At 45.6% G+C, this 22,580-nt stretch overlaps 2 protein-coding genes and 1 long non-coding RNA gene across 20 annotated transcripts in view; 1 reads left to right on the forward strand and 2 right to left on the reverse strand.

Annotated features, from left to right (window-relative positions):
• The window catches only part of LOC110990757 (uncharacterized), a 111,066-nt gene that overhangs the window by 66,643 nt on the left and 21,843 nt on the right, over nucleotides 1-22,580 (reverse strand). The gene's annotated exons all lie outside the window — the stretch shown is intronic.
• Nucleotides 5,148-12,387, forward strand: LOC147799408 (uncharacterized). Its single transcript, XR_015425061.1, has 2 exons — nucleotides 5,148-7,074; nucleotides 11,374-12,387. It is a non-coding gene; the product is annotated as an uncharacterized LOC147799408 (long non-coding RNA).
• Nucleotides 11,842-22,029, reverse strand: LOC110990758 (inter-alpha-trypsin inhibitor heavy chain H4-like). The gene is given in 6 exon segments (XM_022255859.2): nucleotides 11,842-14,974; nucleotides 15,534-15,815; nucleotides 15,817-16,085; nucleotides 16,999-17,284; nucleotides 17,763-17,877; nucleotides 17,879-22,029. Coding segments are annotated over 6 exon segments (1,323 nt in total). The 5' UTR covers nucleotides 18,121-22,029; the 3' UTR covers nucleotides 11,842-14,845.

The following is a 22,580-nucleotide window of genomic DNA, read 5'->3' on the forward strand; positions in this document are numbered from 1 at the left end:
CGATGAGTGACAGTTTCAAGGGTAGTGTTGGGGCTGCAGGTGAGGTTGACTCACAGGGCGTCAAGGCTGTCAGGTCCCTTGAGTCAGAGAATCAAATGCTGCAGTGGGAAGTCCAACAATTGAAAGCTGAACTTCAGCGGAGTTTCCAAAGGGGAAAGGTTTCGAGCACGCCTGTTGAAAAGAGTCGTGCTCGACGTGAGGTTGATTCGGAGATAGAGTTCAGGTTGTCCGATGAAACTTCAGGATATGCCTCATTGGAGGTGGGTCAGTCTTCGAGACTGGGTGTGGCAACTGGTGATGCGCCTGGGAAGGGTTTAGATAAGCCTGTTAAGGCGCGCACTAGTGCCAGTACACCTCAGGAGAAATCTGGGGTCAGGTCAACAAGTGGTGATTTGGGACTAAGTCCAATCACAAACCCATTCCTAGGGGATGTTGACAGCGGTAGGCGTAAGCTGCACGCCGATTTGATGAGTTTTGTGACAAGTCCGCCAGCGAGGTGTACTTACAACCTCACAGAGCGTTGAAGTAACACCGGACAGGTTCCTTGGGCACTTAAGAAGGAACCGAGAGTGATTGGCGAGGTTGACTGTCAAGGCACGGGAATTGGGAATTCCCGTCGCCCGAACATTGTACCAGACAGGTATGATGGGAAGGTTGTTTGGAATGAGTATTTCAGGCATTTTGAATCATGTCGTGTGGTGAATGGCTGGAGTGACCAGCAGGCCGCACAGTATTTGTCTGCAAGCCTGCAAGGGAGTGCACTGAGGTTGATTGTCGATAGTGCACCGGTAGAGAAAGGGCACACGTACCGTGAGCTGGTGAAGCTACTTGTGCGGAGGTTTGGTCATTGTCGTCAGGCAGAGAACTTTCTGGTAGATCTGCGTCACCGTAGGCAGGGACCAAAGGAGACTCTTCGTGAGTTAGGTCAGGCTATTAGGGAATTGGCGGCGAAGGCCTATCCTGAGATACAGGAGGAGGCCAGGGGTAGGCTTGCCAAGAATCATTTTGTGGATACAGTGGAGAGTCAGACAGTCCGGGAGGGTATTCACCGTTCCCGCCCGAAAAGTCTAGACGAGGCTGTAAGGGCAGCGGTAGAAACCGAGAACTTTGAGAAAGTCGAGGAGCAGAGGAGGCAAGATCGCAAACCTAAAAAGTTTGCTAGGGCTCTCGACCGTGGTTCAGAGGAAAGACTGGAAGAAATGGGACATGCCATTGAAAAACGGGTTTGTTCCATGGTTGAATCTCTGTTTTCGGAGTGGGCGAAACAGAAGCGTAGTGGAGACACTGAGGGTGATATTCCTCAGGAAAGAGTGCCTAAGGCTTCTAAAAAGGAGAAAGGCGAACCCAAGTGTTTCAATTGTGGTGAAACGGGTCATTTCCGGCGGGCCTGCAAGGAGCCCAGAAGGAAACAAGGTTCCAAGCAAGCAGGGAAACGCCGTCCAGCCGACCGGCGGGCCCGCGGGCAGGCTGGGAAGTTCACAGGGCCCACAAAGGGTGAAGGCTGTAGGGAATCCAAGGGTAGAATTGGAGACCCAGTAGCAGTTCCCTACCCCATGACTGGGGAGAAGGCGAAGTATGGTTTGTTTGTCGATGGGGTGATACGGAATACCGAGTGTAGGTTCCTCATAAACACAGGGTCGTCAGACACTGTTGTGAGTAGTTCGGTGTATCACAGGATTCCGAGGGAACAGAGGCCAACTTTGCAAACCGAGAGTTTGAAAATTGAGCGGGTAGACGGCAGCCCGTTGGCAGCGGTGGGTGCTGCCTGGGTGGAGAGGCAGCCCGTTGGCAGCGGTGGGTGCTGCCTGGGTGGAGATACAGTTTGGAAAATCTGTGGCTGCTGTGAAAGTGATTTTTGCTGACATGTCATATTCAGGAATTTTGGGTATGAATTTCCTGTTGTCTACGGGTGCAAGTTTGGATCTACAGACTCTGCAACTTAGGTTGAATGGTGAGCAAATTCAGTGCACTACTAGTTCTGGTGAGCCGTTTGTGGGGAGGGTGGTTGTCACTGAGACGAAAGTGATTCCCTCTGGCCATGAGGCTGTAGGGCCAGGTGCCATTCTTAGGTTGTGTGAGGTTGTTCCGGGGCCAGTGCTCATTGAACCTGTAGAGGGTGGTGGTGAGTTGGCACAGCGAGGTTTAATTCTTGCGAGGTCGTTGGTTGAGAGTGATCAGGAGGTACTGCCGCTGCGATTGCTTAACCCTAACAGGGAGAAGCGAGTTGTGCGGCAAGGTACCACTATAGGAATTGTCTCTCAGGTGGAGATTGACCAAGGTCAGAGCACCCCTTCTGGAGGAAGGGAGGCCGATCAGGAACTTCCGGAGCATCTTCAGGACTTGTTCGAAAGAAGTGTGAAGTTTCTGAGGGAGGAAGACCATCATATGGTAGAAAGATGGCTTTCTGATTATCAAGATGTGTTTTCTCGGGACGATCGAGATATTGGTCGCACAGATGTTGTGAAGCACAGCATAAACACGAATGATGCAAAGCCAGTCAAAGAACGACTGAGGCGGTACCCGAAGGGGGACCAAGAAGAGATCATGAGTCAGGTGAGAGACCTGGAGGGCAGAGGTTTGATTGAGCCATCGGACAGCCCGTGGGCTGCCAATGTTGTCTTTGTTAGGAAGAAGGATGGGGCGAGGAGGCTGTGTGTCGACTACAGGGGTTTGAATGCGCGAACCATAAAAGATGCATACCCGGTCCCTCGCATAGATGAGACATTGGACGAGTTGGGCGGCTCTCGGTGGTTTTCGACACTCGATTTGGCCTCCGGCTATTGGCAGGTTGCCCTTGACGAGGACGCCAGCCAGAAGTCAAGCTTTGTTGTGCGCAACGGGTTGTATAGGTGGAAGTGTATGCCATTTGGCCTATGCAACGCCCCGGCGACTTTTGAGAGGCTAATGGACAAGGTGATGGCAGGTCTCCAATGGGAGATTCTCTTGATCTATCTTGATGATGTAATTGTCTTCGGGAAGACCGTGGAAGAAGAGATACGGCGTCTCAGGGTGGTGTTCGAGCGGCTGCGCAAAGCTGGACTTAAATTGAAGCCCAGTAAGTGCAGTCTGTTCCAGCGGTCTGTGAAGTACCTCGGCCATATTGTGTCTGCCGAAGGGGTGGCGACCGATCCTAAGAAGGTATCAGCGGTGGCTGATTGGCCGGTTCCAAAATGTGTCAAGGAAGTAAGGAGCTTCATAGGGCTCGCTTCCTATTACCGGAAGTTCATTCAGGGGTTCGCGGAGATTGCATCTCCGTTGCATGAACTGACGAGTAAGTCACGTGAGTTCCTGTGGACGGATAAATGCCAACGTGCATTTGAAGAGTTGAAACAGCGACTGCAGTCGAGCCCAATTCTGGCTTATCCGTTGGTGATTGGTGACTACGTCTTGGATACAGATGCGAGTGGTGATGGGATAGGGGCAGTGCTATCCCAGGTCCAAGATGGAGAGGAGAAAGTGGTGGCCTATGCCAGTCGCAAGCTGAGCAAGGCTGAGAGAAACTACTGTGTGACCAGGCGAGAATTATTGGCTGTAGTAGTTTATCTCAAACACTTCAGACAGTATCTGTACGGCCGTAAGATTACAGTGAGGACGGATCATGCAGCTCTAAGGTGGTTGCTCAACTTCAAAGACCCAGAGGGCCAGCTTGCGAGGTGGCTACAAGTGGTGTCTGAGTATGATGTGACAGTTCAGCATAGGTCTGGTCGCAAACATGGCAATGCTGATTGCTTGTCCCGTAGGCAGTGCAAGCAGTGTGGACGTGGTGGAGACCCTGGTAAGGTGTCTGGAACTGTTGAGGCTGGGGAGGGTTCTGTTGACCCAAAAGAGTCCGTAACAGAAGTCTCAGAGGTCGTTGGGTCAGCAGTGAGAGGCATTCTTGCCAAGCCTGGTGTATCCCAGGAGGATGTAAGGAATGCCCAGATGGCAGATCCTTGCTTCAAGTGGCTGATCGAGTTGAAGGAAAGTGGAAGCGGTTGGCCAGATTGGGTTGAGGTCTCGCACACTTCCAAGACCCGCAAGACCCTGTGGTCTATGTTGGGTCAGTTGGAGGTGCGCAACTGGTTATTGAGTCGAAGGTGGGAGTCCGACGATGGAAAGTCAATTCGTTGGCAGTTGGTACTACCAGAGGAGTACCGCAGGGATGTGGTCAATGAGTTGCATGGTGGTAGTGCTGGTGGTCATTTGGGGCTGAGGAAAACACTGGCCAAGGTGAAGTTGCGTTACTACTGGCCAGGAATGACTGCCGACGTGAGATCACACCTTCGCTGTTGTGAATTGTGTCAGAGGCGAAAGTCGCCATCGAAAAGGAGAGTTGCTCCTTTACAGCAGTACCGGGTGGGTGCCCCTGTTGAAAGGGTGGCCCTGGACTTGCTGGGTCCACTGCCCCGGAGTGACAGTGGAAACGTCTGGGTTCTTGTTGTGGGTGACTATTGCTCCAAGTGGATGGAGGCATTCCCGCTTCCTGATGCAAAGGCGGAGACGGTTGCAGCAAAGTTCGTTTCTGAGTTTGTGTGTCGTTTTGGTGTCCCCCAGGAACTTCACTCAGACCAGGGGACAAATTTCGAGTCTGCAGTTTTTGCAGAGATGTGCCGACTTCTTGGGATTAGGAAGACTCGGACGACGGCATATAATCCGAAGTCCGACGGCATGGTTGAACGTTTTAATAAAACGTTGGTGAACATTGTCTCCATGTTGATCGAACCAAAGAGGAAGCAGAGGGATTGGGATGAATGCCTGCCCTTTGCAACCTTTGCATACCGTTGTAGTCCACAAGAATCTACTGGCGAGACGCCTAACATGATGATGTTAGGGCGGGAGGTGATGTTACCAGTTGACCTGATGATAGAGTGTCCTGAAATTGAGGATGCTGTCGAGACAGATTTTGCTTTGGGGTTGCGACAAAGGTTGCAGGAGGCTCATAGCCGGTCCAGCGAGTGCCTCAAACAGAGTATCCGTCGGCAGAAGCGGAACTACGACCGCAAGGTTTCAGGAGGGGGCCTGGAAGAGGGCCAGTTTGTCTGGTTGTTTGATCGTTCCAGGAAGAGGGGCGTGTCGCCCAAACTACAGCTCCGCTGGAGGGGGCCGTACTTAGTCGTAAAGAAGTTGTCAGAGGTCACCTACCGGATTCAGTTAAAGAGGGGAAGTAATTAAACCCTTTGTTGTTCACGCAGATAGGTTAAAACCCTATTGTGGAGACAAGCCGCAGCCGTGGGTGTACCAGCCAGGTACAGTGACAGAAAATTCACGGGGTGATGCACCTGAGATTGCTGAAGTCCAATCCGCAGCAGGTGACAAAGAGGAACCTGGTGGTGAGGAATCAATGTTGATTGTGGAAACTAGCCAGGAGGAACCCAAGGTGACTGGTAGTGAGCCACAGGTTGAAGTTAGGGAAGCTGAGGTCCCTAGGAGGTATCCTAGGCGGGAGCATAGGCTCCCAGTGAGATATCGTTAGAACCAAATGTCGGTTGAATTGTTTATTCATTGTTTCTTTGTAATTTGTATTGTCTCGTTTCAGGGGATGGCCAGTAATGACGGTGGCCAGCGGTATCGCTGCGACCAGTGTGACCGCAGCTACACAAAGAAGCAGGCACTTTGGAGACATGTTAAATACGACCACGGGCCTGAGCTGTATTACCACTGCCCACGTTGTGAGTGCCGGGAGAAACGGAGAGATAATTTCCGGCGGCATTTCCGGTTTTGCCACCCTTCCAAGATGGCAGACTGTGACAAGATATCCCCAGCCGAGAATCGCCCGGAGGACGATGGTGATGAAAGACGTGCGTTGTTTCTTACACAGGCCAGAGCATTGGTAAGAAGGGTTCAGGAGAGGTAACAGTCTACCAGCGTGCCGGCGGCTCTTGGTAAGCCTCCAGAAGAGGTTGCAGGTGATCCACAGCCTGACCTACGGGGGTCTGCAACGTCACCGGTGGCTGCCGGTACGCCCGAGGAAGGCAGAGGGGAGTCACTACTAGCCCTGGATGAGCCGATCCTTTCCCTGTCGCCTACGCCCATTTCCCCCCTGGTCGCTCTTTCACCTGCCCATCCACCCCTGAGCGGTAAGACAAGAGGGATGCTTGCCGCCACTCCTGATGATCCTGTTCCGGGGTCTCCAGCATCAATGCCTTCTCTGAGTGTGCCCAGCGATGCTGAAGCGGAAGATCCAGTCATGGAGCAGGCAACGCAGACGACAACAGAGCCACAGAGGAAGAAGATGAAAATTGCCCTCATCGAAGAACGACACTTCAAGTTCGTCTATCTAGATGGCCAGGTCGTGCGACGGGAGGAAAGCGTCCAGCTGTACAACAAGCCCGCCGATGCTGACCAGTTCAAGCTGGACCAAGCCGACTAAAACGTCGCTCCTACCGCTGAAACCCTCATTGGGAAAGGCAATGAACACGTAAATAATAGTTTGTAAATTTCTTAATTGAACTATGATTGCTTATAACTGTTTATTACTCCTTTTATAACTGTTTTGTAACCTTTTGCTTGAGCCAAAGAGAAAGAAGACGTTCATATTTTTGCATGTTAGGGAAAAAACACCTTTATTTTTAAGAGAGAAGAAAAATATATTTATTTTCACATGGTTTTACATTTATGTACTTTTACCTCATGTATTCCAAAAGCAAAATTGGAGTGTTTGCAATTCCAGTAAACCTCATGTATTCGGGATATTATAATTAGATAAGTCAACCTCATGGACCCCAAAATTATAATCGTATAAGTAAACCTCTCCACGATGTACCGCGAGGTTTATTAGAATGTATAAAGACTTAAGGGTCCACACTGTTTCTTTATTGATTTATTTAAGCTGTTCAGGCCGGGACGGCCTAAGCTTAGCTGGGTCCTGTGTGGCGAAACAGTCTGTGGACTGACGCAAGTTTAGTAATGCATGTCTGGTTCCCTGACGCGCGGCGCATCCATTGGCGCGTAGTCGGTAATTTGGTAGTTAGTTCGTCTCCAGACGTCGTGGTAGAAGCATCGCAGTGCAGATAGAGCGAAACGCTAATTCAGCCTCACACACAGCTGGCGGGTTGTGCAGCGCGGTATTCGGCGATCTGTCGAGGGCAGCGAACGGTGAGACCTCAGAATATTTGTTAGCAAGCTATCAATTATAATAAGTGGGATTGAGTGTCAGTTTGGTGGCTGTAGGCTGAGCAAGAGAGGTGTGAGACGTTTAGGCCTGTGTGGCTTGTGCAACAGTGTTCTCACTACGTGGGATTGGGTTGCTGGAAGCCTGTCGGCCTGGTCGCATGTGGTCACACTGAGGTTCACTCAGAGCTCCGTAACCTAAGCCGAAGCTTGCATGTCTTGGGGTTTACTACGAGGTTACTCCTATGTTTATTGGGCTAGTGTGTGCAGTTGCATGACATTGTTACTGTTGATCATACTAGGTGCCACAGTGAGGGTTATTGTCGCTGTGGGTTACTTGTGGTAATACACGAGGGTTATTACACAGTCTTTATGCTTATGTTCCATGATCACTTGCATAAATTGATTGCTGTGTTGAGGTTTATAGGTCACAGACCTGGATGCACAGTTGAAGCTTATACATGTACTGTGAGGTTGACTTGGGTCAATAAAAGAGTTGTTGTTGTTGCTCTCTAAGACACTATGTGTACTTATGTTTATTGAGATTTACGTGACTTGGTAGATTGGTAGCCACGTTGATTGTCATTCCTTTAGGGTTGGTATATTTCCAACAAACGGACAGGCCTAGAGTCCTCCGTTCGTGACATAATCCCCCCTTGTGTGTACATAGCCGCTCATGTGCATGTGAGGTTTATTAAATAATTTTGTGGGATTGCCCCGCCCGCTGTTGGTGGGTACTTCGGTGTTCGTCGACCGGTGGGCGACGGCGAGTGTCGCCGCCACAATATGTAGCGCTTTGTGTCTAACGGCAAGAGGCTCAACTTATTTTGCGACACCCTGAATATCTGATGTTTGTCTGATCTAAATGGCTGCTGTTTATTGAAATGCTGCTTTCGTGTATAAGTGCTGCGGACAGTCTAAAGTCATTTCAAACGTGTAACCGCGCGTGTCTTTAGGTCGTAACTTGGAAATAAACTCGGGAGTAAATCGGTCTAAGCTTTTTAAACACTGAAACTCACCCACAGGCAGATACTGACTCATGGCCCAACCATATAAATTATTTGCGTCCAGGTACATGATGTGAGATCCCGGTTGATTCAAGTCGTCGTAGCCTTTGCATATCGCTTTGCACCCACACTAGAGATACCACCTCTTTTTGCCCTTTCAAAGAACAAGTGCTTATCAATGTCTGTCAGTAGTTCCAGCTGTATACTTGAATGCTTTAACAATGCATCCCAAGAGAGACCCGTTTACGAGTAATAGTTGGCTGGGTCAAGGCCGTTGTCCCGTGTACAGACTTTACGGAAATTCTCAAAAACAGCCGCTAGCAATAACACGTCCGTTTCCACGTATAGGTCGTGGTAGTCACCTAGGTTTTCACAACCAAAAGCGTGCCATACTTTTTGTGCTCTTAAATGTTCTTGCTCAGTCACGGTGGACTGCTTCAGAGAGCTATAAAAAGCGTCTACTGGTGGTATGCTCGTCTCTTGGAACCGATCAAAGGAATCGATACATTCGTAAGGGTAAATTCCCTTTTCCAACAATAAATTTGTATTTTCTGGAAACCTTTCGCAAAGTAAGTTAAAATCATCGGGTGAACAGTTTTTAACTAACCAAATGAAAGGAGTCTAAGAACCTGAGTTGGCCAAAGGAGAACGAAATGTAGTTCTCAGTAGTTTTAGCAATTAATTTTATTTCTTTCCCGTTATACTCGTGAGTGCCCTGCATAATCAAGTGCGCGTCGTATTTCTCGAGATTGTGTAAAATCACCGGAGTGGGCGTTTGATACGGGACGACTCTTAACTTGAGATTACAACTGGCGTGCGCTGGACCTCGGTACTTCCCCGTCACGTGACAACGATCCCTGAACTTGCCAAATTTGTTGATGGGCTTTTTGCAAGTTAAACAAATCAACTCGGCACCTTTCTTTGATTCATTTGGAATTTGGCACTGACACTGAGATTCTTTTGTCTTGCCGATAAGCTTTTCACAGATCCATTAGCGATTACAATTTTCGTAGATTTTTTGTAACTCTGGTGACCAGACCAACCGCTCTTTGTTTTTAAACGTTTCGTTGATATTCTCTGTTTCCTCAGAAAGTGATTAGACAAATTTGGTAGCTGCGTCAACACCCCTGTAAGTTTGATTTGAAGTGCAAATCCCGTCGCATCGGACGACCGCGTAAGAGTATCCGCAAGGCTTAGGCCTATGAATTTGTGTTTTGACCATGTTTGTATTTGTCGGCGGTAACTTTTCTAAAACAGATTTAAAATCAGCGTAAATGACAAAAGTGGCGACTTGTTTGTTTTTATAAGTTTTAAACTAATATTTTCGCCTATGGCGGGAAATTCGACTTTAGAAGCCGGTGTGTCAATTCTGTTACAATCTTCTTTGTGCCGGGCAAGTTTTTCTGCCTCTTGAAAATGTGACAAGCATTTGAAGCACCAGTGTTTTTGACTGTCGTGATGATCGATACCACCCGTCAACCGAGAAAACTGTATAATCCGGCAGTAGTGACTCTTTTCACCTCGGGTAAAATAAAGTAAATTTAATTGTAAAATTTGTTTAGGTTCAGACTTTTTTTGCTTTTATAAAGAATGTAAAGACCGTCTTTTTTGTCGTAACCAAACACATTGATCTCTAAGTTGTTTTGCGATTCGATACGCAGGATCTGAGATATGGGTGTCGGAAAGCTTATGTTTGTAAAATTTAGACCGCCTGCTTCTGTGTAAGTCGATGTTCGCTCGTCATGTATTTTGTAATTTGAATTTGTTTCTAACTGACTTTTAACTTTGCCAGAATATAACTTTAAAGCCGCTCTCAGTGCCCATCGGAAACACTGTTGATCTTTGTTTTGGACGTTTATGATTGCTTTTTTGTCCCTCAAATACGTGGCGCCCACCGGGTTGTATTTAACCACGTTGATGTAAAAAGCTTTTACTTTATCAAAGATCTAACCAGAACCTTTTTGTGTATGAGCTTCCACGTCCTCTATCTGTTTTTCCCTCTGTTCAGCGAGTGCCTCTTTCACGTCAGCTTTGGTTGCGACTAATTTATTTTCGCTCGGAAAGATAAATACGCCAAATGAAGTTTTTTCAGGTTTTTCCAATCTAAACTGCACTTTTAGAGCCGTTTGCAATTTGTACAAACCCACTTCCTTTAACTCCTCCAACGCTTTCTTCTCGATGAAAGTTTTGTAAAAATCAAAAAAGTGCACGAGGTCGTATTCAAAGAAACGGGGTATCAATTCCCAATTGCGGTAGTTACCTTTAAAACGCCTCACGTTTCTAATGTCGGCTTCCGCAATTTCCTTTGGCTGAGTGTAAGCTTTAATCGCTTCAATAAAGTCCTGTTTAACATATCTGTCTTTGTGTGCAAAAGGAATATTATATTTTTGAACTGTTTGCAACAGCTGACGATATGACTGGCGCGGGAGGTACCTAAATTGTTTTTGGTCTGCCCGTATGACTTCAATGAGCTCGGGTTTGGTGTGAAATTTACGCTTGGGTGCCGGTAATGGGACGTTATACCGCTTGACAAAATCTTCTAAAAACGCCTTCTTAAATCGATCAAAGGTTGATAGTAGAGGCCGGTGTTGTGGGTTGCTCATGTCTCTATTTATATATAGGTTTTGAAAATTTTTCTCACTTTTTCTATCGACTTGACTTGACATGTTTTTTTATATATAGGCCATTTATTTAAGGCGGTTGTAAACATAACGTATTTTGCTTTGAAAAGAGCCACGCTTTAAGTAGAGGTCACGAGTTCAGGTCGGGCAAGTCTCGACTTGTAGCGACGGGAAGTCCCTTTTTTGTTTGAGAGTGATTGTTTGTGTGATCGGCGCATGTCACGAGTTGTTTACAGGAAAAAGTGCGCCGGGGTCAAAAGGTCAAGGTGAGTGAAGTGAGAATCCCCGGCGCGAGTGGGTGAAAGAGGGTGAAAGGGGAGGTGGTGAAAGGAAGTTAATCGTGCCTTTTTCAACCCCTTTTGTGACCTCTTTTTTCGTGTTGATAAAATAGTTGATGAGGTACCCAGGTAAAATTACAAAAACCTGAAAACGCGTTTTGGGGGGTTTTTTGAGCGGAAAAAGGGTCGAGTAGGCATAGGGGTGAAAGAGGGAGAAACGGGTTGAAAGGGGAGGTGGACCAGAACTGTGACAGTCCTATCCCTACTACTGTTCTGAGTGAGCACAATCACACGTTTCAATACTGCCACTCTTCACCATAATGGAGGGGATTTTCGATTGAACTATCATTACGTAAATTTTTAATTTTTAACTCTGAGATGAGGATTTCGAGGACAGGAAAGGGGGCCCCACTTTACACCGACGATACAAACCCGGCACACTGCTGAATATACTCACGAGGGTACCGGTGGGACGGCCCTGAAGGACCAGCAACGGGGCCGACTGATCCACCACGTGCAACACTGCCTGGAATATCTGGAGATCAAACCAACCGAAATATGCCGATAGTGAACAACGCAAACTGCCTGTGTGTTCTGGGATCCCATCTCGAGTAGGGATGCTACATATATTGTCCCCTGTACTTTTTCCTTTGTATTTACACTTTTAATAATCTATTTTATTCAAGGTGTTTGTGGGGATGGAGTGGGATGGTGTTCATTTCCCCTCGTATATATTTTAAATGGTCTTAACAATTCTTTCATGTTTGTATAGATTTTTGATGCTGCATTTTTCGAACAACACACCAATGTTGATTCCACTCCATAAAACCACAAAATAAACAAGTATTTTGCTCAAATTCAACTGAATTTTTTTTATTTTGAAAGAATAAAAGTGGGTAGTATAGCTTCACTAATATTCACAAAATCAGAGACGTGATATACACACACTTAATTGAGGATGCAAAACCATACGGCAAATTTGAGTCCTATTTGACAGTTTTACCAAATTGGAAATAAATTACAATTAGGGAAGTAGATAATGAACTTCACTTAGTTACAGTGGCGTAACTAGGGTGCCACAGCTGAGGGGGCACCTGGGGGTGCACAATTTTTTTCAGGGGGCACTGAAAATAATTGAACTAGGTATATATATTTTTTGTCCATTTCCAAACTTCAAAGGGGGGTTGCACCCGGGAGCACGGGCCTCCGTTGGGGGGGGGCACGTGCACCCCTGTGCCCCCCTGTAGTTACGCCACTGTTTAGACATGTAGAACTGACAAAAGACTCCGAACACTTTTACTACTATAGTAATACCAGTTTAAGAAAACAAAGTGTGTTATCTTTGTAAGATGTATATAAATTGGTGAACTATTAAAAATTTTGTCACAGAAACACTGTGTTTCTGTAGCACATCCGTAATGAATCAAGAAACACGAGAACATAATAATAATAACCAGTTTTATTTAGCACCTTTAACTACCAAAAACTGACAAAAAAAGAACGTGGCTATACAAAATTGAAGCACAATACACAAACAACACACCTGAATTATCTTAATTGATACTAGTACAAACAAGTTATATAACCAATCTGAGGTAGTGCAGATGACAATCACTGTCACACATAATGCATAATATTGAGCATTTTAACAGACTGTCCTGATTTACCTTTTATCCTTCTCTGTTTTTTACTGAGGCTTATCCTACGGGATTTTTTTTACTGAAGTGTTTGTCACAATATGTTGGTTGCTGATTAATTTTTCTCGAATAGTTTGTTAAGTTTAGTAAGTTCTATTCCATGCTTGCTCGTTGACAAGGATATGGTACTTTATATTGCCTGGCCCTTAGTGTGGGTGGTTCATCATGGATAGTGGCGGGACGACTGGGGAACCATTTGTTTCTTCACTCTTAAAGCAAAACCATATTTGTATGACTTATTAGCAAATACATGTAGATGAATGCACGTTTCTTTCAATATCCTGTACAGTCAACAGCACTTTAAGACATATTTTCTCTACATTAATCTCATAATACTTTTTATGTTCCTTTTTAGTTTTCCTCTATTTCTTAGGTTGTTCATTGGAATCAGTACTTTCTGTTAAAAGAAATCCCAAAACACAATATAAATATCAACAAAATAGTCAATATTTAGGAGTCATGACAAAAATCAACAACAAATTGCATTCTGAGTTTTTAAATGTATTAAAAATGCATTCGCAGATTACTTCTGTGTATACAGTCCAAGCAGATTTCATTAACTAATATAAAGATAACAGAAAACATATCCAAATAGTTAAATGAAATCAAACACTAAAGTCAACTTGTTATTAAATTGCTCTCCTGGTTGTGAAAACTGGGTTTCCACAGAAAACTACATTTCATGACTTTTCCAGGATTTTTTAGGAATAAGAAGCTTAGAAAATGCATGGCCAAGGTGTATGTAGGAAACCCTACAACAGTTTATCTGAGTAATATTTACCTGCAAATGAAATGTTTTCAAGGTTTACTGCAGTTCCATCTTGCAGGACCAAGATCCTTTTGAAGGGATCCACTGTTAGAATAGTGCCATTGTGTCCATCACTTGTTTCAACCTGGTCGCCTTGCTGACACTCTCTCACGCAAAAACTGTACTGCTTCCTTTTACACTTTTGTGACAGTGATTTTTTTGGGGCTTGCCTGCAGTTTTCTGTAACAAAGATATGTGATATTTGTTGGCTGTAATGCTCACCCATGTGAAACTGTAAAATATTCAAAGGTAGAAGTCTGTGATTTATGAATACGGGACGACTTTTCAAATATCTTTCTAGGGTTTTATGGCATTTCATTACATCAACAGGTAACAATTTTTTACATGTACCACAGAAAACTTGCCTACCGCAAATATTCCGATTTACTAATCCTTCCTAAGTGGGTTTTTTTTTCAGAAACATGTACAGTGCATTTACAAGGAAATAACAAATTTGTTAGTTATTCATTAATTCTTTGTACAAGTACCGGTATCTTTTGGAAATACATATTAATTTTTAAATCATATTTCTTTCGGATATACCGGTAGACCAACAACTGAATGTTAAAATGGAACATGAGCATGTTACTTACGTCTCTGATGATACTCTTCATAGGGAGGTACTGGATGTCTTACGGAACGTTCATCCACCCAGATATCATGCCCAGTATATCCAATAAAACTCACTAGGTATGACCATTCTTCATCTTTGACTACTTTAGCTGCCCACCATCTTCCCAACTCATCGAATGCCTGGACGCGACTTCCAACTGAGAATTTTCCTGTCATTTTGCCTTCTTTAGAAACTGAACATTTTGAGAACTGCACCAAGGCAGTAAAATGATGGATGATGAAGATGAGGAAATCACCTTTACCTGGCCCTTATATGGCAGCCAATTTACTCTTGGAGACTCCATCATGAAAGGAAAAAAGGCCCCAAAATATTTCATTTTAACTGATGACACAATTATCTCATTGATTTTCTGACTGCAAATGATTACTTTGTTACAAATTGCTTTTTTATACGTGCACCAAACATTTCATATAGATTATAAATGTACGTGACAATGAACTCTAAATTCTTATTTTTTGATTTTCATATCACTACGCACTGACTGAGCATCAAGCCAGCGATCAATGCAGCAATGAATGACCACAACCAGCAAAGGATGACATAAATCTGTCATTCACTTTGTACCAAGGACTGGTACCTTTAGCAGAGGTCAAAAGCATAGGACTACTGGTTTATCACCACAAGGGGCAATAAAAATTGTCCATTGGGGAAAGGTGTCATTTCAGAATGGATGTTTTGTTTCCGAGTTAGAGAGGTCTAACTCGGATTCGTTTAAATGGGAGAAATTCGTAATGCTGCAATACGCTTGTGAAGGAGTTCCTTGATAGTGATGAGGAAGGCCCACAGGCGTTGGGCGATGTCATCTACGGCATGGGGGTCGAGGACGACATCAGTCGTCTCCTAATGGGGCGCAAAAGAGGCAAACTTAAATTTAGAAGCAAATACATTCATTTTGTCGGGAAATTGGCAGAAGCACACGTTTCAGACTTTGGCATAAAAAGAACTACCGGTACCCAAGATCAAAAACAACACAGCTCAGAATCTTGTCTGAATCGTTACTGTGCTTTCGTAGACGCTTTTTGTTTTCAAAAATGCTGCGTTGAACAGTGTTCTTAGCCTCAGACCATCGTCTTCTATGCAAATCTTGACTTCTTTTATCTTGCAGTCTAAGGTGATCTATGAAGCACTCTATTTCCCCGAGGCGAAGAAATCCGTTTTATAACACCTCTCTCATAGTTTCTGCGTGACTTTTATCAGCCATATTTGATTAATTTGATATTAATACCTGTGATATGGTACGTCTATTTGAATAACAAAGTTATTAGAATGTGCACTACTCCAACGATTCTCTCGGTCGGTCTAATCAATTTCGAAACTGTTCATTATCAACCAAAACAGACTACAGTTTTTAAAGGTTGAAGCAGTAGAAAATATAAGATAGTTCTTATTTTACTATTACCTTTATGTTAACTGTCATCTCCAGTTTAATTTCCGTGTCCTGTGTCTCGGCAGTCACCTCGCAAATTAAGTTGTCGGGAAGAGTCTTGTTGACTGCCAGCTGGCCAGCCACAACCAACTCGGTCCCTTCAAAATATGTCGGGAACAGAGTCTCGGAGATGCTGTTGGTCTCCAGCATATCTAGGGGGTATTTGATGTGCAAGTTAACTAGTAGCGGAGTGGCCACCTCATCGAAGAATCCCACCAGCTGTAGCCCAGCATCCGAGTCTTCATAGATCTTGCGTGGCCAGGCCCTTGTTCTGCAGGGCGAGCTGCTCCAGGAACGGATAGCGCACGCCCTCACCGAAGCCCAAACAGAAGAGGGAGAATCTCCCCTCCAGCCAGCGCCTAATGTCGGTCTTGATGCCCTCCGCGTCGGAAATTTGTCCGGTGTTCGGCATGCCATCCGTTAGCGTGATGATAAGGTCGAATGTACCAGCTGTGGAGATAGCATTGTCCTTCGCTTCTTCTAATATGTCCATAGCACCGACAAGGCCCTGGTGAAGGTTCGTAGCTGTAATTGAGAAATTCACGACAACTTCAAAGGGCTGGGAACTCTCGCCTTTCAGCAGTGCACAGAAAACAAAACTTTAAACTGGCAGCCTGACAAGATAACACACATGCTTTATTGCCTGTTTCAGATGCATGGTCAGCCTTTCACAAGTTAAAGGCCGGTTCGTACTTCAGACAAATGCGAAAGCGAAGTCGAATTTAACGTCACGACAACTTTGCAGTGAAATTTCCCTAGAGTTGAAATGAGCTTTATTTTTACGAATTCGCAACGCGGATATTTGATCTGACGTCCCAAATTCAGTTCTCTTGAGCTTTTGCGCAAAGTACGAACCGGCCTTTACTCCTTTCATTTTGGATATCTTTTCAGTTTTAAAGCACATGAATCTTTTTTGCTTTCTATTAATCCTGGTAACCACAGCATTTTGATTCAGTGAGAAGTACCACAGTTGCATTTGCTGCGTATATCTGGGTTGTGGACAGACAAGTTTCTTGTTTGTTTATGTTCGTAGGCACAAAAGATGGAAATGGTACAAGTCCCGCCGTTATGAAGTGCCTGCAGAGGTTTTTCTAAACCCAAGAGACGCCATAGTATCGCTTGCTGCAAGTTGCCCTGAACCGCAACTGCTACGTTGTTCTCAGTCAAATTACAGCAAGTCCGAAGACCTCATTTCTGTGAGATCAACGGAGACCTGATCCTACAAGATGAGTCTTCGGCCTATTAATTTTGGAGTTTGTTCTATTTTGCAATGAAAAATAGAACTCTTTGTTTTAGAACCTCACTCAGGTCGCTATCCTGATGACAATATACGCAGTGCGCGTGATATTGGTAAGGGTTCATATTGATTTTACACTGTTAAACTCTTGCAACTTATAGGTTCCGACGAAATGTTAAGAATAAAAACCATGATGCGAACCTCCTGCATCTTGTAAGTCTCGTATGTAGCCTCTGGCTTCAGCGACATTCTCTTGGTTGGCAGGGACTAGACTGGGCCTCCAGCTCTAGGTGGAGCTCTCAAATGTGACGATTGCGAAGGCGTCCTTCTCTCGAAGGTCAGACAGAATGGTGCCCATCGCCTCTTTTGTTTGCTGCATCTTCCGTCCACCCATCGACCCGCTCCTGTCCAAGACAAATACGACGTTCTTCTGTGTAGGCCGGAACCCAGCCGGCGAAAAGTGGTGCACGAAATGGCCGTTGACAATCTGTTGCAAACGGAATATCGACAGGGGAAGAGCGTTGTCGTCAAAATATTTTCATTGTGGAAACTATTTCAAGTTGACAGAGTAGGGATGGGAACTTTGGGACTTTCCCTTTTTTGTCACATGCGCCTTAACTTTTTATTGGCTCTTATTTTGACATTTTCACAACAAATTTTCGCAATAATTGGGTGTGGCTATACTGAACAGGAAACATTTCAAATAATTTCAAATTTAGTCTGGATTTTAGATTTTTTCAGCCCAAATAATCCCTGATACAAAACTGAAGCACATAATACTTCGCTCACCTAAACAGCCAAGGTTCTTTTCTGAAAGATGTTAAGTCTTACTTATGTCCCCGGCATATTACATGTACATCCAAAAATCTGAATCCAGTATTATGGACAACAATAGGCCTACATTACAAATCTAATTTCGTCTCTAAAATGCAGCCCATTCTCGTAGGTGTAATCCTTGCACGTACCTGAATATCCCTGGCATTTTGCCCACGAATGACGTCATACTGCGCCACAAACTTCCCCAGGTTCCCAGCCTCAGACAATGCCTCTTGTTCTCCCTTTTTCTGGTGGAACTGTAGCTTTCGAGCGACTCAGGTGCTTGACCTTCGCCCACAAAGGGCGCAAGACATCTACTTCCCTCCAGATGTTGGACGAGAGTTGAAGGCGTTCCACGAAGTGGTCCAGTTTGTTTTCGTTGAGGCCTTGGGGTTCGTTGATGTGCATAACCACCATAAGGTGATCCACGGCCTGCAATGCATACATAGTTGTCATTATTTCAAGCAGTAAGTCCCGGGTGCTGTTCCGCTCAGTACAGGTTTTCATTTAACTTCTTTGTTTTGATGGAAAAATGACTATCGCACTAATGGTTCTTGCACGCTCGCAAAATGCTGCCACTACGCTGTGTATATGATCCAAAAGAACTGTAGAACGTTCTCATTATTTCCAAATTTCTCAGGTTTCTTTCAACTTTAATTTTAAAAAGATAAAAAACAACAAATATATCGAAATAATTACAACACTTAAAGCTTTCATGTTTGGTTTAGACTCCGTTACATCAAAGGTTTATCTTTTTTTCTTTGTTTTTTTTTTGGGGTGGTTTTTTTTAGTTGTTTTTTGTTGGTTTTTTGTCCCCTCAATGCTACAAAAGCTAGGAATTGTTCCGGATAGAAAAAGTACTGAACTCGTATTAATGTTGATGATGATTGATCTTTTCATTGGGGTACCTATGTTATGATGAGGGACAGACAGGGATAAAATGATGCCAGCCCTGCAACACAAGGTACCATTGTTAGTTGGGAAAATAACACAGCGTGAGGTACTAAAAAAGTTTCAATTCAGAAGCACTCAAAACTCGACACTCCATGTTTGGCGTTTAAATGTGATCCGTTTAATATGTATTGCAAAACTCTTCTGATTGCCTAGAAAATATTACAGTAGTTTTCACATTCCGTATTCCGTGCCTCATAACCATGGTTGAACCCTGTGTTCCCTGTTGACTCCTCTTAGGATGCCACGGTTACTCCTATCTCAGTTGACACAGCAGAGCCATCTTTATCTTGCTCATCAGCCAAACTTTCCAGCCGCGCCTATAACTCGGGCCCAACGGGAATAGATTCTTCCCCATTTGTTGTTTGTTTTGGGCTTTGTGCTACGGGTGTTTCCTTCGCTCGCCATACCTCATCACCCTCGTAAGGTTTGAGCCGATCGAAATGAATGACTTTCATCTTTCCCCTTGGCTTGCGTTGTGTCCGATAGGTGACGTCGGACAACTTGTCGACAGTTATCTATGGCCCTTCCTAGCGCCTCTGAAGTTTCGGAGACAAGCCTTTCTTCTTTTAATACTTGGATTGTGGAGCCATACTGATTGTCCTGCCTCCAGCATCATTGTCATCGCCCTCCTATCATGGCACCTCTTCTGCTTTCTGGCACTTGATTTCAAGTGCTCTTGGGCCGGCTGACTGCATTGTTTCCCTCAGGTGGAGAGCGTAGTCTTCAGTCGTCTCTACTTCATTGCCATCATAGCCCATTCCAGTCGTCAGGTCTAGTGGTAGGCAAGCATCTCTACCAAACGTTAACATATTAGGTGATTTTCCTGTCTACTCATTTTGCTGGATCTGTAGGCGAACGTTGCGAATGCTAAGGGAGCGAACCAGAAGGGGCACCGACGGTTTTACGCGGTGAAGCTCGCGGTTTCTTGAGGTTGGGCTGTATGAATGGACCTTGAATACATGTGCATAATCCCTGAGTTGTAGGTCCCACGCATGAATGGTTGCAGAATGCAGAAACCAGCACGGGGAACAATCGGGCTACAGCGGACAATGACAGATATGTGGCTGCCATTATGGATGAAAGGAATTAGCTTGTCTTGGGAAGGCAGGTACCCTAAATACACGTAGACTTTTGTGTTTCGTTTTTATTTGTACATGTACTTTTATCATCGTGGGAGTTCGTAAATACATGAAATTCGTTTGATAATATCCTAAAAGCATTCTCCGACGGATGCTGGCCTATGTGCACTGACCTGTAGATAATGAGCTCATTATAGCATGATAAGAAAAACCTAATAAAAACAAAAAAACAAAAACCGATCCCGTGAGTTTTACCGCGCAAAACTGCCGGGGCTCCCTCCTGATCACTCCTAACTTTTTGTCCCAGTCTAGCTGACACTCGTGGGGGTCAATCATCACGGAAACCATTCGCAATAAGGTCCTGTTAAATCTTTCTATCTTCCAGTCTGATCTCGGATTGTGAGGAGTCGTACAGGTCTTCCTGATTCAAAGGATCTGGCAGACCTCCGCAGAGACTCGGGACTCGAAATGTTGTCCTTGATTGGAGTGCAACTCGGTGGGGACACCAAACCTGCAGACGATTTCCGACGCAAACTTCTGGGCCACAGTCTCCGCTTTCTCGTTAGAGATCGGGTAGACTTCAGCCCATTTAGTGAAGTAGTCCCCGACCACTAGGACGTATTTGTTTCCGCGCTCAGTCTCTGGGAGAGGGCCTAGTTTATCCAAAGCTACCCGCTGCGTAGGCGCACCAACAACATATTGCTGAAGTGCATGGAGCCTTCCGCATCTTGGCAGGTGAGTTCTTCGAGGCACACACACTCAGTGCATCGCCTGGTGTGCGACCTGACGTCTGCACTTATTCCATGGCAGTAGAACCTCTGGTGCACTTTCGCTAAAGTTTTCGTCAGGCCTAAATGTCCTCCAGTAGCCCCTCCATGTAGTTCTTCCACTACATCTTCCGACAGAATTGAGGAACGACAACTAGGTGTCTCACCAAGTTGCCGTCATTACACTCCCATCGTTTGCAAAGGAGATCATTCTTCATCTCCAACTCACCCACATCATCCAATACTTCTTCACTGCAGGTGACGCTGCTTGAACAACTGTCCACAGTCTGACGTTCACATCTGTCTTTGCTCTGACGCCCCAGCTCATTGTTGCAACGGCCTCTTGCTCCTTCCTCCAGGAGTTGCGTTCATTCATCGTGTCGAGTGCAACATTTCTCACAGTAGTCAGTTCGGTTTTCTGGTCGGACTCCGTTTTTTCAACCTCACTTTTTACTCCTGCAGAGGTTGCTTGCAGTACTTCCTCTGCATACTGTCCGCACTGTGGACAGGGTCTCCGACTCAATCCATCGGCATTTCAATGATACCTCCCCGGACGATGAACAATGGTCACGTCGTACTCACTTATTACCTGTAACCAGCGAGAAAGTTGACCTTGTGGATCCTTAAAATTCATCAGCCAGCAAAGTGCCCCGTGGTCACTTCGAAAAACGAACCTGCGCCCGTACGGGTACTGACGAAATTTCTGGAGAAATACCACTGGGCCAACAGCTCCCTTCTCGCCACGCAGTAATTTTGTTCTTGTTTGCTCAGCACTCTACTGCCGTATGCTATCACTTCCCGTCGATTATCTGAGAAAGAACTGCTCCCAAACCAGTGTCTCTTGCGTCTGTGTCCAAAAAGCACCCATTTTCCGGAGCCAAGTGCTAAGTACAACATTGTACTCGGCACCTGGCTCCGGGAACGCCAAAATGGGTGCTTCCTGCAATCTCTGCTTCAGCTCTCGAAATGCGCTCACACACTCCTCGCTCCACGCGAACTCTTGGCCCCTTTGAGTTAGGTGGTGTAAAGGCCTAGCAACATCAGTGAACGCCCTGACAAACCTCGGTAGTAGCTCGCCAGCCCAAGAACCTCTGAAACTCGGTAACATTCTTAGGCGTAGGCAATTCGCGGACGGTGCGAACCTTCTCGGGGTCTATCGCTATTCCGCCGCCCGACGCCAAATGTTCCAGATATAGTACACTGCTCCTAAGAAAGTTACATTTCTTGGGCTTCAACTTCAGCCCCGCATGCTTCCCTCGTGGACAGACCGTGCAAAGACGATAACTTCATCCAGCTAGAGCAGAGCTATCTCGCAATGTACACCCGCCAACGCACGTTCCATCAGCCGCTCGAAGGTTGAAGGGGCATTGCAAAAGCTGTTGCGTCCCCGGTGTTTATACGGTGCTTCACCAAATTAGTGCGCCCGATACCAACTTCGTTCTTGGAAGAAACATCGCTGTAATCGCTCAGCAGTTTTGCGATCCTGTCATGATGCTCAGAAGGAACCTCTTCAGTGCTCCGCATGTACAGGTCAACCAGGTGTTTAGGGACCTCCACTCGCTACTCTGTCGACACAGATTGTTGGATAACTTCTTCGACATCATCGTCACTTATGTTGGCCACCTTTCCAGCCATGGTCCCCTCTCGAACAACACATGTTCATGTTCTCTTGCCTGGGTTAAAAACCCGGATTGTTAGAACGCCGTCTTCGACCGTAACAAGGGTATGGCCACCACAACACCTTTACTGGCAACCTCTTTCCTGTCGATTGGCTCCACAATAGGCGTAATAGTACCTTGCAGCCATATGCCCAGGCACGAGCGCCTCATGACCTGCCGGTATTCTGATTGTGCAGTCCACCACTCCCCTAAACACAAAATGCTTCGTCTTGCTTGTCGGTGCAACACACTCTCTCGCTGTTAATCACTAGCCCCAACGCCAGGAAGTCCAAGGTTTCGCGCGTCGGAAATAAACAAACCCATTCCCAGGATTCTTTCCAAGGTGTCAAGCCTTCCAAATGTGGCCAATACTGGAAAGGTGATCTTGGCCACACGCATTTCGACCCAAGCTCTACCAATACTCTCCAACTGAGTCTACACTCTTCACCTTCGGCCCTGCATTACTCAACGCTGTCCTATCCTCAGGTGCCATCTGGTAGAACAGACTG

This window comes from Acanthaster planci, linkage group LG04 (genome assembly GCF_054643075.1).
Source record: "Acanthaster planci isolate LZ-2023a linkage group LG04, COTS_SCS, whole genome shotgun sequence".
Classification (NCBI taxonomy): Eukaryota; Metazoa; Echinodermata; class Asteroidea; order Valvatida; family Acanthasteridae; genus Acanthaster; species Acanthaster planci.